General features: G+C 46.1%; 4 protein-coding genes across 4 annotated transcripts; 3 read left to right on the top strand and 1 right to left on the bottom strand.

The window, feature by feature from the left end:
- Positions 1-42: 42 nt before the first annotated feature.
- On the top strand, positions 43-5,251 carry CCR75_001402 (uncharacterized protein; the record flags this gene model as incomplete). The annotated part of the gene is made up of 5 exons (XM_067959505.1): positions 43-142; positions 726-1,009; positions 1,077-1,217; positions 1,290-4,660; positions 4,732-5,251. The coding sequence occupies 4 exons, from the start codon at positions 43-45 to the stop codon at positions 3,333-3,335; spliced, it is 2,571 nt and encodes an 856-aa protein (XP_067818311.1). The 3' UTR covers positions 3,336-4,660; positions 4,732-5,251.
- Positions 3,423-6,409, bottom strand: CCR75_001403 (uncharacterized protein; the record flags this gene model as incomplete). Its single annotated transcript, XM_067959506.1, has 2 exons — positions 3,423-5,872; positions 5,938-6,409. The coding sequence occupies 2 exons, from the start codon at positions 6,407-6,409 to the stop codon at positions 3,423-3,425; spliced, it is 2,922 nt and encodes a 973-aa protein (XP_067818312.1).
- A 1,447-nt stretch (positions 6,410-7,856) lies between these two features.
- On the top strand, positions 7,857-8,435 carry CCR75_001404 (uncharacterized protein; the record flags this gene model as incomplete). Its single annotated transcript, XM_067959507.1, is given in 3 exon segments — positions 7,857-7,980; positions 7,997-8,325; positions 8,346-8,435. 3 exon segments carry the CDS (start codon positions 7,857-7,859, stop codon positions 8,433-8,435), a joined length of 543 nt encoding a protein of 180 aa, XP_067818313.1.
- A 155-nt stretch (positions 8,436-8,590) lies between these two features.
- Positions 8,591-9,051, top strand: CCR75_001405 (uncharacterized protein; the record flags this gene model as incomplete). Its single annotated transcript, XM_067959508.1, has 2 exons — positions 8,591-8,773; positions 8,836-9,051. 2 exons carry the CDS (start codon positions 8,591-8,593, stop codon positions 9,049-9,051), a joined length of 399 nt encoding a protein of 132 aa, XP_067818314.1.
- Between the last annotated feature and the right edge of the window lie 6,957 nt (positions 9,052-16,008).

The raw sequence follows: 16,008 nt of genomic DNA, 5'->3' as shown, positions 1-16,008 counted from the left end.
ATGTCTTGTACGCTCTGAGCATCATTGCATCGTCGATGGCATATGAATAGCTTTCAATTTTCGTGGCAACGAGCTTTTCAATGCACTTTTCCGTTGCCGGACATTGCGAATTTGTATCTTCTGGTCTATGATACCTTTTACCGTAAACATTGTATCTAGCAAGTTTTAGTCGGTCCTCTTCTTGTTATGCTGTGCTGCGGCGAGTCGTTCAAGTGCATCTGCTTCGACAAAGGTTGTGTCTTCTCTTTTTTTAGTAGGTTTATTCTTGTTGACAGAATTACTCAAGAAGCAGAAGAAGGAGCTGCATGCGTTCATTCTGTGAGCGTAGGCAATCATAGCTGTTGGTGCGGCATGCAAGCGTTTTTACTTGTTTCAAACTGTAGCGAGCGTAAATGAACTGATGAGTTGAGGTGAAGGGGGTAGATTTCCTTTCGAGCACGGTAATTGCACCTTTTTGGTGACAAAAAGATACCTAGCATTCCAAAAATAAATCTGGTGATATATTCGACTCCGGATTGAAAAACGGATTTGTAAAATCTTGTAAATAATTAGCTAGCGAATTGATGAAACGTCTGATGCAATTTTTATGTGCTTTAGTGTATGCAAACCGATTTATTTCTGGCGAAATGAAAAAGTCATGCGTTGTATATTCTGCTGTAAATATTTATTCTGCATACTTTGTGTGCTCAATCGAGCTGTCATCATTGATTGGCTGATATATGCAGGACCATTTATCTACAACTTGATTGAGATTCCCATGTTCAGCGGGACTGTCAGCGAAGGCCAACGGATGCACTCGACGGTGCGATTAAATCACTTTACGCTTCAATTTGAGGACGCATCACTCGAAAAAATCTACCAGGCGGGGCTGCATCCTCGCAAGAAAGCGTTGTGGTTGCGCTCGCTTCTGCCCGCTGCAGCCTCTCAAATTTTATTTGCATTGGCCGATGGCCTTGATCATCGGGTAGAAAATTTGCTGGTTTCGGTACCAATGCGAGTTTTAATCGCGGTAAGCTATCAATCAGTTATGCTTTTGTAATTTAATTATAGCTTGAGGCTAATTACTCTCCATTTAGATGCTTCAAGTTGCAATGTGGATGCTGGTGCGATGGGATCTAGTGCAGGCAAAAGAACAGACAATGCTCTTGGTATCCGTAATTAGTGGTATTCCTACACTGCTGCTATACACACTACAACGATCAAGTCTCTGCCATTGGGTATATCTGACACTTGGTCTCAAGCTTCATCGTCAAATTTTAATTAATTTTTTCAATGATGGATGACTGTAGGATGCACTTTTCGTAACATTTGGATTATCGTTCTACACGATACCGAAAGTTACACCTCTGGGTTATGTTTCATCTTTCTATGGTAGCTGGGCCACGGCCGCGATGTATACAGCGATCGCTCTTGTCGTTCGGCCGCCACCAAGAAGAACAGAAATAGTTTTAGGCACTTTCTTCTTGGTGCCTATGGTATGGGTCTTCAATACGATTGCATACTATTCCGAGTACAATGCCCGAGAACGCTTTGCGTTGCGGCGGCGATTACGACGTGAAAGCATTACATTGGCGGTCGCGTGCACCTCAGCAGGAGGGGAAGCATTGCTACAAGGAGGCGAAGACGATGGGTGGCTCTTGCTGCATACGTTATCCGTTCGAGGATTTATGGCTGCAAATAATAATAGTAATACTACCTCCTTTGTACTCGCGGTGATATTATGGGGAGCATTTACCTTGGGAGGCTGGACGTCGCTTCCAAATGCATTAAAATTTGTGGATGAAGCCACTGGCTGGGCTTGGTTCAGTCACTGTGCTGGCGTGACAGTCTTTCTCGTCGTCGTGACACGACGTCTTCGATGGCTGTTAGTCGTGCCTGTGGTAGGTGCTTTCGTTCTGTGGGTTATGTCCTTGGCAATGCCAGCTTCATGGATCATTGTCTCGGCTCATAGTGTTGGTTACGGACTCCTCTTGGCTTCCGTTGTGATTGCCATGGGCGTGTTTGGTTGGTTTGTATGTGCATGGAAGGAACTCGTGGGTTTCTTGACTCGGTCGTGCTTTCTATATCCGCAACTACAAGCTGGGATGGAGAAAGAGTACCCGCTACTTGTACGCATAGTGTCTGAATACACAGCTGGCTTTGATCCTGAGATCTTGTCCGCAAGAATTCAAACAGCAACTGCAATGGAAGCAATGGGAGCACAACCAGTGGAGACTTTAGCTACGGAAATAAAGGAATCGAATGCATTAACGAAGAGACCTCTTCCTGACAAGCCGCATACAACTAATATTGCCAAGAAGCATCACTGTCAAACCGACAAGACTTTCCAGTTTGATTCTCATCCCACTCATAAGAAAAGTAAAGGCAAGAAGCTTACGGATGATAATTTGTTAACTGGTTTACCATTGAAGCAAGAAGGTGTCGTTGATAGTGAAGACTCAGTGGAAGATCGAAAAATGGTCTCTGTTTTGCCATCGTTCACACCAGGCAAGTGCTTTTTCTGTTCAAAGAATGATGCAGAGCATTTTGTGCCAGCTTGTGGCATGTGGGGCAAATGGACCCATTGGCGAATGAATCAACAGAACAATTTGAATCATGCCTTCATTGCTGGTGCTCTGTCCGATAATACTGTTTCAAAACGTACGGCTAATGTGTCTATGTGCACGTCCTACTACGATCTCGAAAATGACAAGATGCTCCTTGAAGCTCAAGTTCGAAATGAGGCTCAAAAACAAGCTGCTCTTTTGAAAAAATTAACAGCATTTGAAGAACAGCAAGGAGCACTATCAATGAAAAATGCACGTCTTTTGGCGGAGATTCACGCGGTAAAGGAGAAGAATGCGCTTGAGCGACGGCAGTCTGAGGCACAATATCAAGAGAAATTAAAAGTTATGCAAAAAGAAGCCAATCGTGCAGCTCACGAACGTAAATTGCAAGTGAAAAGGGCTGACGCGATACATGTAACAGCTTTGCAAAAGCGACTAGAGGCCAGCGAACGTCGTGTACAGGACCAAAGTGCTCGGGCTCAGGCTGCTGAAGAAGACGCGACGAATGCTCGTCAAAGGTTGCAGCTGAGTGAAAATCGTGTCGTAAAATGGAAATTAAATGCAGAAGAATTGCAACGGCAACTCCGGATTGCGGTCCATCGGCCAGAACACGAACATAATGATTCACAGAGCAAGATATCCCCATTTCAGACTTTGCAGCCATCTGGGCGGCTTCCGTATGCGCAAAATTTAGAGATTGAAGGAATGCGCGAGTCAAGTAGATACTCCAATGACGTAGTTGACTACTCGAAGCGCTGGCGGCTCCTACAAGCTTCAGATCTGCCATGATGTCATTGATCTATCAAATTTAAATTGGTAGCGAAAGGCATAATCCTTCATAACGGAATTTTTAAAAAGAAATGTTTAATTTTTGACTTAAAAAAAGGCTAGTGGTGGAGGATCGACGAAGCCTTGGCTATCCAGGACTCGATAGTACTGCTTCAACAGATCCGAGTAGCAGCGAAGGGAGGGCGCAGCGTACACTTGATTTTCATGCGGGTATTTGACATTGGAAGCGAGATGACGCAATTCTTCTAGCATTGCTTCCTCATCGTTCGGTAAGTACCGCAAAAAGTATGGCGGCTCACGTCGAAGCTCTTCGTCGAGGGACTCCACCTCGTGGCAAGGTTTTCGGCCCGGTAGTCCTTCATTAATACTTGTCGTAGCAGCTGCAATGGAATCTTCTGTGGTATGGCGTTTTAACGTGCGAAACGCCAAGGCGCGGCTACGCGCTGCCGATTGATCAGTCTGGAATTTTCGATTCCCCTCGCGAGCACAGCGCCGTTCTTGATCGATAATAACAGCCAAACAGGCTTCAAATGCACGCCAAAGCGCTTGCTCCGTATGTAGAACGCTGATATCTGCTGTTGCCATGGATAGATTGCTCGGATGTTGCACAGCATCATGGAATCGACTGTCCCCTTTGTGCTTCCGGTGAGAAAGCACATAATCGTCGTCGAACTCATCGTCGTGTGCTCGACTAAGTTCGAAAGTCGAAATTGCACAGTGACCAATTAACAATTGATCCACGGGTGAGTCCAAAACAAATCGGTTTACTCGCACAAGGCGGTAAACTAAAATATGGTGGTATTTCGTCCGCACATCTGCATTCCAGTGCAAAAACAAACTCATGTGGCGATGCACGAGAGCTTTTAAAATGCCTTTTCGTAATTCGCCCTCAAAGAAGTCCATTTGATGATACAAAAATAGGAGCGTACTACTAAGAATTTCACAATTTTCACTTGATAGCATGAAACGCATGCCCATTGCAAACGTTTGGCCTCGAAATTCTGGAGGCAAACGATAAACCATCATACCATTGCCTCGTCGTTGGTCCAATCCACCAAAATCTGTTAGCATCGCAGTGGCACTAAACCATTCTTCGAAACGGGTTAAACATACTTCGACGCTGCGGGCATGAAGAACGTTGGTGCATTCATACATGGCCAATACACAGCTCTCAAGAAGCTGGTTGTTTCGCAGCAGCTGCACCACATTATCAAGCACTGTTTGGATCGCACGAATGGACTCGAGCTCGAACGGTATGCAATCTTCATCTTGACTTTTCGGCTCAATTTTCATGGATGACGAAGGAAGTGGACCAGACATGTCATGTACGTACAGCCATTTGGCCCAGCAAGCCTCCTTTATCAATAGCAGCGAAACTCGTATTAATAATGTATAGCCAGGCAAGCTTGTCCACACAACGTCGGCGTCTAGAGCAGTATTGGCTGCGTGGAGGCACACAAATCCCATAAAATTGGAAAAGAATTCGCCGTCGTACTTTAATCGATGGAGCCAGAAGTTGCGCGGTACTTCCGTCATGCGGACAATGTCAGCATCGGGATACGTCGCCAAATATGGTGAAAAGGTCGTCCATTGAAATAATGTTGGGTTATGTTTTATAAAGATTTCTTCATCGGTTCGTATGGCTGACACCGAAGTACCTGTAATTTTGTTCGCCTTATTGCGAGACCTGGCATTAGCTGCACGTATGCTATAACCCCTTTTTTCTTCACTCAAAATAAATCCGTTATAATTTTTCCAACGTGATAAAGTTCCTGCAAATGTGACGCCATTCCAAGGCCGAGAAGTTTTCGGATATTTATGAGATCCAAGTTGAGAAGTTGGTCTACCGATCCCTTCCTCTGCTAGATCTTCCACTCGCGAATCATGAGGTTGTAAAGAAAGCCACTCTCTTTTCAGATAAGCACTAAAGATTTCCTTTAACATCGCGCTTTGGAGCACCGGGACGCGAAAAAAGCATACGGCAAACACACGCGCGTAAAATCGTGTTTCGATCAGCGAAATATAAACGCGATGCTTCTGACGCGCAGACTCAAGATTTTCACTTGCATACTTGAACGTTGTAATGAGTAGGCATCTGTACATGTTCAAATCACACTCGCTGTCCATGGCATCATCGAAATTTTCATTTCTTTGGTTGCTAGATTTACTCACATTCTCGACATTGGCCATAAGATTTGGCCCCACATAAGCACTGTCTTCAATAAGAATCGTTCCATTCGATGATGTCGTGGGTGAGAATGCAACCCATCCCGCCCCAGCACTGCTTGCATTCTTAGACGACTTAGGAGTCTTGATTTTAGCGCTCGTTTGCTTATCTGTGTCCGATGAAGTGACTGGTATGTGAAATTCAACGCGTTCCATGATCATTCCAATAAGCTGAAAGTATAGATTGCGCTTCTCATTTGGCAGCGACGACTTTTTGTCGTGTAATTGAGCAACAACAATTTTCCAACAAACTAAAAGAGTGCGTCGACACTGCCGGAACAATTTGCGACGTTGATTCCACTTTGTTGGTGCTACATAAAAGTAAATTAAAAGCTTCTCGTTAATGACTCCAAAGTTATCGAATGCAAATCCTCACCATTTTCAGAATCACTGCCCGCGTAAAACTGCTTCAGCCGCTGCTGATTTTCTCGTCCGGCCATTCGTTGTAGGAGCACGACGAGATCAGCAAATTTCTCCGTAAGATCAGTGGCGCCCCGCTTTGTCACAGGAGTAGAAATTGATGGATCGGAAGAGGAGATGCACTCTGCTATTATCTTTATAATCATTGCGAGTAGTGGATACCAACCATTTTCACTGACAAACAGCGTCGAATTCGACGTTGTCGTCCCCGCGAGGGACCCAGACGTTTCTAAACGTGCTTCTAGCTCTGACGTGCTCAAGCTTTTCGAAGTTGAAGCATGAAAAGCTGCTAATGAGGAGGAGCCGTAAGGGCCGCTTACAAATTGCTGGGTTTCCAGCGGGTCCGATGACTTTTTTGTTGAATTTGACGACGAACGTGCATGCATGCCACCAAATGACTTAAGAAAACGCTTCAGTTTGTTCACCATGATTCTACGTTCAAGAACATACAAGCGAAAAGGGCGACTGAAGCTGTTAGCTTTGTACTACGCAAGAAACGCATTGCTATGTGCCCTGGCATCATAATCTTCCACCAATTTATTTGCTCTATTATTTTGCGATGAATCGCAAACTACCAACCTCTCTTTGTTGAAGGGTTTTGCGATGAATAGCGAAATCCTTCAACGAAGAGAGGTGGAAGAATACTTATGTGTTCTGGCTGACTTGAAGCTACAACCTTCGCTGGATATTTTAGAAAATGATTTAACATAATGCACAGTAGCTTTGATCTTGTTGCAATTCCACAGAATCTTTTTCGAGCGACTAAACGATACGGGCGTATGGCTGCGGAATAATAATGCAAAACCGGCATTCTCTCGAGGGTACTGTGGTGTCGCGAGAAATGTGTCCATCGTTTGTATACCAAAAAAATGGATCACATAAATTATTCTTTATGGTTGCAGCTTAGTTCTTGCATTAAAAACAAGACAATCATAAAGAATGATTTATGTAATTCATTTTTATTTAATAAACAACAGCATCTCAAAAATCGCTGCTGAGGTCCCGGTCCTCTTTTGGCTCAACGGTGCATTTTTATTGGACAAATTTAACAAGATCGTAATAGTGAAATCTCACGACATTTGAAATATTTTTTAGGCGTATGACAATTAGTATGCGCAGGGAACCGTTAATCTTCATTCGTTTTTAATAAAATCCCCACAGCTTAATATGATTGGCTACTTTAATGCATGCATAATGCTAACGTACGCCTAGCACGATATGATAGCACTGCCCGATCGCTGCCTATCGACATCAACTATTGGTGACGCCCTTGGCATTTAAAGCGATGCTATGATTGCCAAGACTAAGAAGACCAATTTGCCGTTTCACTTTCGATGGCGACGCATTGTTTCTTGAGTGTTTTTAGCAGTCATTAAGAAAAGCTGTAGAAGCGCTGTTCTAACGCCGATTGCAGTGAGTGATATATGGTGCGTCGTAGCGAGATACGTATAATTTTTTTAGTTGATGGACACGCACGATTGTGCAAATTTGAGATTCATATCCCTTTAAGAGCAGCTTGATCAAGACTATTAAGCATGATGACGATGTTGAAGGATTGCAATGTGAGACGGCAAAGCTGGTAGACACGGAGCAACGAATATGGCTGGTCTATTTAAGACGGCTGTCTCGTGTGGACGCGCTAAATTGGGGCACACTGACACAAGTATTTGCTATGCTAATCGGTGCCTGTATCGAATAGAGCACACTGGTTCGAATCTGCCGTTTCGAGTTGTTCAAGCAAAAATCTACTGTTAGTGAAGACCAAACATGATTTCAAGAGTTATTCTCTCAATGCAAGTATTCCGGACTTTACTGCATTTATATGGCAACGATAGGTTTATCGGTGGACGTGAAATAACAAGGCGCTGAGTCCAGATGTCACGGCTGCTTGCTGACTTTTATAGCGCTGTTGGTAGTGTAAGCAAGGTGAGCACCATCCACGAGGACCCAAAGCGCATCGTGGTGTATTTGGTTGACGCTTTGCGGCCTTCTACATTTCGTTTGACGGTCTGGAGCGTCCTGCCGGAAAGTCGTTGAAGAAAGACGTGTCTCAGTTTCTTCGCTGGCTGCGCCCTCAAATGGAAGAATTATGAAGTACGAGACTCATATACCGGCAGCTCCATCCGCCACCAGTCATTTCAACCCGTATCAAATGGAAAGAATCCTAGACGAGCTGGTGGCAAGCCGCAGCAGCGCTTTTTGGAAAGTTCGCAACGCACTCAGGCTTCAGCTCAAGCAGCTCCAGCCAAGAACACTTCGCGGTCCTACAGAGCGCCTAGGTTTGGAGATCCCCGACCACCACAGTCTGAATATTTCCGACCACCACGACCATTTTTCAAGTGTGGTAATTTAACTCACTCCCAGGTCAAGGATTTTGCAGAAGGAAAAACACTCTACGAGACAAGAACCGGCAAGAAAGGTCGACCTGAAAGCTCTGCGGGTGTGGCCGATTAATGGCGTCACCCGAGCCAGTGCCCAGGAGAATGTTGCCATGTCGTGTGATGGCATGTGTGGATACACTCATTAAGCCGGACAATGGCGCCGAAGTGGGTCTTCTGGCGCCTTGTCTTTTCGAGAAACTGCACTAAAACAAGGTTTGGTCCACCTGGATGGGCGTTGGCTACCTTTTACAGATTCGTAATGTTGGCACGAGCCCGGTTACTATCACGGAGATAAAGAATCTGTGCCTGCGGTTTGAGACTCCAGGAGGACCGCTCGTGCTGCGAAAGTCGTTTGTTTGCTTTCTCCAGTTCCACTTTCTAATGGTGTCGGTGATATGTTACTACGACGCGGTGATAGAACGTTTGGGATACGATCCATGCAAATAGATTTATAAAATGCCCAGTCAGTACAGCCTGAGTATGATATGGGCGACATTGGCGCATCTGGCGCAGGTTTTTCAAGCTTTCGGTTAGCAGAAGGGGGCATGATCCCAGAAGAGCTGGGTCTCAGTGATGCCGAAGATGCTGTTTGTTTTCCGGTTCCAACCACTGGTACTACGGCGGTCGATCGGGTCATGACGGCGCTCGCCGCAGGAATCGAGGGATTTAAAGCACAATGGGCGTCATAGGCGACGTCGGCAAGTTAGTGGATTAGAAACGTAATGTCTTCAGAATAGCGCTCGGAAGTGATTCGCCTGTCGACATGCCACCAATGTGTATCAAATTGATATCAAGTGCATCGCCGGTACGCTTTAGAGCGCGCGATATTCCGTTGTACACCGAAAAGTCCTCGCCTAGCATGTCAAGATATTACTGGATGCAGGTCTGTGCTATCGCAACAACGCCAGCGGGTGGTGCTTTCTACCCATATTGATGCATAATGGCGACAGTCACCGAATGACTGTTGATTTCGAGAGCCGAACAAGCGGGTGGTGTCAGTTGTTTGGCCGATGCCCATCTTGAACGTGGAATTTGATCGCCTTCGAGTATTGAGATTTTACTTTGCGCTGAATTTCAAAAGGTTTTGGCAGTTCAATGTTGCAGTCGACTGTCAGAAATTTTACTCTATCCTAACAGGGGATGGTGAACGCGTGTACTTATGGGTGATGTTAACAGTGTCGCGTACGCACAATCAACGGTGACGCCATGTTCAGAATCTTTTCAACAATGGACTAATTATTTGGATCGATGACCTACTCGGGTATGCGGATTAGAAGATTGGTGGGCGCCTAAGCGACCTCACCCAACGAACTAAGTGTTTAATTTAAGCGACGTCACGAGAGTGGTAATCCGGCTTCATGTGCGCACTTGTGAGCTAGATAGGTGTTTTCAGACTGATTTTCAGAAAATCATATTATATGAAAATTCTTATTCTTAACCAATCCTAAAATGCTATCTCTATAGATCGACTCTAATATGTATTGCGAGCTTAGCTTTCTGGATACCTCACGTAACGGATGACGCTAGTCGCCATCCCCGATAATGTGAATGCCCTCAGGGATATCACATACACAAAGGTGGACTAATGTGAACTACACCCAAGTGGTAGGTACAGTTACATCACTTGTGTAATTGACCATCCCGTTAAGTACACTTTGTGTACTTAACGGGGATGGTGTAACATAGGGCAACTTTAGCCCGTTCCACTCCCCCCCTTACGAACGAATCAACCATTTGCAAATTCGTCAAAGGGGACCGAGGAACAGCGAGCTGGTTTACGCGGCGCTTAGTTTTCTCTTTCGCTCCACCTGAAAGTGGCAAAGCTGGTGGGTCGTCTGAAAAGATACTCACTGAACCACGCGCGAAGCGCACGCGCCGCGTTAATACGACGCCGGCGCCTAGTGCCTCAGTTGAAATGCCAAGCTACTGCTGCTGTCGCGTTAACTGGGCTGAATGATCCATGCCACTTTCACAGTGACGATGTAGATATGTCGTTCATAGTAGTGGTGAGGACAGCGAGCAAATGAGGAAGGATAATGGTCTTCATTGTCCATCAAAACTTTACTAGATAAGTCCAACATGAAGACAACAAAATTTCTTAATGCTGCCTCGTCGTCTGCTTTTCCGTTGGGTAAAACCACATCGTCTTATGGTCAGACCATAATCCATAAAGGTCTTGACATAGAGGATTCTGAGCCTAAAGCTCCGCCGACGACTCGTGAAAGTGCTCGGTCGGTGTCACAAGCCAGTCGTCTTGAACGTGGCCATGTGACGGGTGGGCTACCACTTATATTCTCTCCATCTCAATGGCATCGTGTCAACGGGCCGAGAGCATCGCTTCTAGAGCGTGCTAAGGTAGACGCACATAATCATTATGGCGTCTATGATGCATGGAGGCCCAGGAGAAATCGCTTGGACGTATTTCCCAGATCCCGGTCGTGTTGAGTTCTAATGAAATGCCCGACCAATACGAGTCGGAATTCATGCGCCGCATTCATCCGCATTACGATGCGATGAAACAGCATTCGCAATGAATTAATTTCGCTCGCTTGCGTTTGAAAGAAATCATGGGCGGTACTGTACCCGCTGTTTCTTCTCACAATGCTGCTTCTGCTAGTCCAATTGAGACTAGCGAAGAGGCCTCAGCTGATGCTCCTATTCATAGGCAGCCACCAAGCCGGGCATATCAATACGTAGGGTATCGATCGGTTCCCAAGAGTCAAAACTCTTCGGGTAACCTTTCCAATGAACGAGGATCTGATATTTTTGCCTCACAGAGCGGTGACAAAGCAACCTTCCACCAAGGAAGCGTTGATATCCACCCGCATATATCGGTGCAGGCGGCGCCCGATAATACTCGCGGCTGTCTTACCTTCGTCCGTTCAGTCGCAGGCGTTAAGCGCTGCTGAACGACGTATTAAGAATCTCGAGGGTCAAGTCTTGCGACTGGCGAATCTTCAGGATGTCCGCGCGAAGGATCGCCATGATTATGATCGCCTGAAACTTCGGCTTGACATCCTGGAGAAATTGATGCTTAGGGACCGCATTACGCGCGTGGTATCCTTTGCTCACCGAGTCCTTATCGAGGTGGGAGGAGTCATTCGACTGAAAGTTTTTCACCTTCACAGTCTCCCTCACCCGATCGCACTTGACTCACAGTCGGCGTCTCCTTATACGGCTGGGGGTTCGTGATCTCTTCTGGATTAACGTACCGTTTCAGACGACCCACGCAAAATACGGGGCGCGGCTTCATAAACGGGAGAAGGGTGAGCCTATTATTTAGGTCTCCAACCTCTTCTACCACCGTAAACAGCCTAATGTAATGCGGCAATACCTTCGTAGTACCTCCAGGTAGTACAGAAATTGCATTTTTAGATAGGGTAGCAATGCTTGTTAGTACTTTTACCCCACTCTAAAGCAATCATTATTTTTGCGACCATTTCGGTCCGCATATTGTTTATGCTTGTCCTGTGCGCTTGCCATCGCATCATAGACTTTTCGTGTAATAACTAATCGCTCAATCCACACAAAGCGTTGAGCCTCGCTCACGCTTTTAGCATCAAACTCGCCTATGACACCGCCAAAAGTCCGGTCGTAGGACGTAGTTTTGACCACTATTAAACCGGCAGGGTCACTAGAGCAAGTTTCTGACTTTGCAAATACCCTCGCGGTTCTCTCTTTCGCACCGAGCATAGTGAGCCCCCCCCCCCCTCTAAGACTCGGGCTGCGCACGGACGAAACTGGCGTCCATGGATCGCGCAGTCCGTTTATACAAAACGGGGTCTCACCCGTACTGGCGTGAATACTGTTATTTATAGCGAGCTCAACACAGGGCAATTTTGCTCCATTCTTTGGGAGTCCCTATCGTGCATAATACCACCGCCACGACCCGATTAACACGTTCTGTTTGGCCATCGGTCTGGCGATGATCTGCGGTTGACATGTGGAGCTTGCTACCTTGCAGCTCCAACACATGTCGCCAAAAATCAGACGTAAAACGTGGATCCCGGTCCGATACTATAAACTCGGGCATCCCGTGTAGTCGGTATACATTATCCAGGAACAAAAGGGCTGCCTTGCCTGTGATCGATGTTTTCCATGGTGCTAAATGCACCATTTTGCTTAATCTGTCTACAAAGATGACGAGCCCCGTCCGACCCTTGTGGTCGGGCGGCATGCCAAACATGAAGTCCAGACTTACTGACTTACAACAATCCATTGGAATCGGTAGCGGCTTTAATGGCGCATTGCTGGACGGTGCAGACTTAACGTGCTGACACTGTTCGCAAGAGCGAATATAGTTGGCCACCCATCAATATAGGTGTGGTCACTAAAATTTATCTGACACTCGTAAGAATGTCTTTTCACGGCCCAGATACCCATTAGATGGCGCTCATGGGGCTCGTGAAGGATCATCTGCTTGAGATCTGTGTCATGAGGCACATAGATTCTTAAGGGATCACAAGGTGACAGCTGATGCCATAACATGCCATCGCTGTAGCTAAAGCGTTTAGCTTACCATTCAGGTGCGACGGAAGGGATACCTTTCGTCCACCGAAGTGATCCAACAGCAGGCGACAATTTTTGTCCTGACTGTAGCTCTCTTTTATTTCAGAGGCTAATGAGCTCGTCACGTGGTATGCCTTCAAAAATGCCAACGTTGGCCACTCAACTTCTTCTTCAGCACCAGACACACTTTCCTGATGTCTTACCTCGAAGTCTGGTCTGCGCGATAACGCGTCAGCCAAGACATACGACTTACACGGCTCGTCTACAACTTGGAATTTAATATCAGCGATGAATGCAAGCCATCTAAACATTCTAGGCGAGAAGTGCGGTGAGTTTATTGCGGTCCGCAGTGAAGCGTGATCCGTATAAGTCAAAAATGGTTCGGTGCCCAATATGTGCAATCGAAACTTGACAAGAGCATACTTTACTGAAAGTAGCTCTTTGTCATGCAAATGGTAATTCAGTTCCGCGGCTTTTGAAAGCCAGGACTGATAAGAGATTTCACGGTCAATGCCATCGCCATACCTCTGCATGATCGCGCTTGCTGCATGCCGCATTTAAAGCAGACTACATCTGCATTGCTAAATCCATGGAAGTGGCATCTTTCTTCTTTGCCGACGGCTTATACCAAGCGGTCGCCGAGACACTTTTGTAGGATTACTCCTCAACAAAGCCAATTTTGATTGCCTCTTTCATCGTCGACGGCACCTTTCTGAGAAGGGCCTGTCGCGATGGGCCATGTCGTAGTCGGTATATTAGACGTGAGCACGTTAATGTGCTCCGCAATCGGACCTACGGTAATGGGTGGCGACAGCGTGCGCATCTCGTCACATAATCTTGCAAAGATCGCTTCGCCTGTCGCGCTCCAAAGAAGCGCGCCTGAAGCAACACCTCGTTGTTCGGCGGCTGGTACATGGTGCGAATCTTTGTCGTAAAGATCGCCCATGTAGGGAACGCATTAACGTCCGCCATAAGCGTCGAGTAGGCCCACTCTGAGGCCTTACCGCGCAGGTGCGAGATGGCGTACGACACCACCCGGCTGTCGTCCTCAATGAGCTGCGCCACACCGCATTGCTCCACTGCTAACAGCCACTAGATAATCGTGTGCGCTGCAGCTCCATCGAACTTGGGCGGGTCCATCTGAATGGCCCACGGCTGATGCGGCCGGGCGGAGAGCATCTCGACAGTCCTGCTAAGAGTTCGCTCCGAGCCTGCTCACGCCTCACTCATGCTGAGTCTGAGTGACGAAAAGTCCGCCGCAGCATGGCTCTGTGCCTCGGACGCGGATTTCCGCTGTCCGAGCACGAATACCTCAAACTGCTCCGACTGAGCAACATGTTGCTCAGGAAGACTGCTTAAGATCCTGGCTAGGGCTTCTTCACCAAGTCCCTACGCCAACTGCTCTGCCACCTCCAGATGATGTTTGGAGAGGAGCGGAAAATGAGCCCAATTGATATTGAGGCTCATCCTCGCGTACACGCTCAGAGATGCGGGTCGTAGGAAGGATTTCAAGTGCTACCAAGAGTAGGCGGGCACGTCTTAATGCGGCCACGTCTCAATCCGGCCAGGTTCTACTTAAGTACACACGTTAGCACAGCGAGGATGCGCTTGACCGCCACACTCGCGTGCAGTGAGGTTGTTGTGGTGGGCGCCTTAGCGACCTCACACACGCACTAAGTACTCTGGTGCACGTGTCGTCACGGCAGCGGTTATCCGTATCCTCGTGCACACTTACCAAGTAGAAAGTAGTTTTCATACTGTTTATATTTAATCCTATTTTTACCAATCCTCAAATGCCATCTCTGTAGATATCACTAATATTTAATGCTAGCATATCCAAATCTTGCTAGATATCTCGCGTAACGGATGACGCTAGCCGGCATCTCCGCTAATGTGAATGCCCTCAGTAACACTACTCACACAAGGGTGGGTCACAATGTGAACCACACCCAAGTGGTAGGCCTAATTACATTACTTAAGTAATTGGCCAGCCCCTTTCGTACAAAGAGTGTACTTACCGGGGATTGTGTAATATAGGGCAACTTTAGCCCGTAACAGACACCGACCAAATAGTCATGCGGACCTTTAGGTTTGGAGGTTACATAGTATTACGTGCTTCCAAACTTATGACTACGTGCTTCCAAACTTATGACTACTATCCCTATAAAAAGCTTTGTATGCACATTAGCGCACTTAACTCTTGCACTTGCGGCCGAAGCTCATGCTGACCTCGGCCTGTACATAGAATCGATTACGAATCGGGAGATAAAATATTAGTAGGAATATCATCTTACAAATATGCTTTATGCTGCAAAATCATGCTATCGCATATATTGCAGCCAAATTTTACATGACATCTTTAATGAGAGATCGTGTAAGCTTAATAAAGTCCTTCCATATATGAGGGGTATTTCTTGCCTTGGGGAATGGTATAAGAAGGTTTCGCGTACCCCCGGGAAGGCCGTAGATAGATGCAACTCGCCCTTTGATCGTTTACATGTGAATAAAAGTCACGTGGCTTGGAGGCACAAGTCCATTAGTGTAACGGGGCACTACGACTTGTACTGTTTCAGTACAAGTCCACTTCACACTGCTTCAGTTGTGAGTGGTGCCTTTCGTTAGGTGACGTACACTGTACGTGCAGAGGAAGACTTCCCTTAAGACAAGTTAACTTAAGAGGGTAAAATGAAAACTGTATTAATATAGTTAAGTGTCTCTTAATCTATCTTTGTAAATGCTGACTTAACTATAACCTAATACTAAACATGTAAATGAATTCTTATCTCTATCTTATCTTTTAACTCTCTTTGATTACTTCTACAGCTGATTAGTCTGCGGAAAAAATAGATATAATGGCCTATACCTATTTATGGATAAGAATTCAGAATATTACTATTAAAGTAATATCATCCAAATATTATCTACCTTTTAGATAATATATTAATTAACAACCTTTAAGTGTTAATTTCATGTAACGATACACCCCGTTACATCACCCCTCCCTTAAACGACAATCACTCTGAATGTCATTAGATGGAGTGGTCGCTAAATGACCACTTAATTTTTAAAATGTTTTTGATTGGTCAGATCCATCATTTTAAATTCCATCGCATGAAGGAACAATTCATGCGGGGTGA

Source organism: Bremia lactucae, linkage group LG6, assembly GCF_004359215.1.
Source record: "Bremia lactucae strain SF5 linkage group LG6, whole genome shotgun sequence".
In the NCBI taxonomy this organism is placed as follows: Eukaryota; Oomycota; class Peronosporomycetes; order Peronosporales; family Peronosporaceae; genus Bremia; species Bremia lactucae.
Note: the sequence above shows the minus strand (reverse complement) of the source record. Positions and strands in the feature narration are given on the sequence as shown.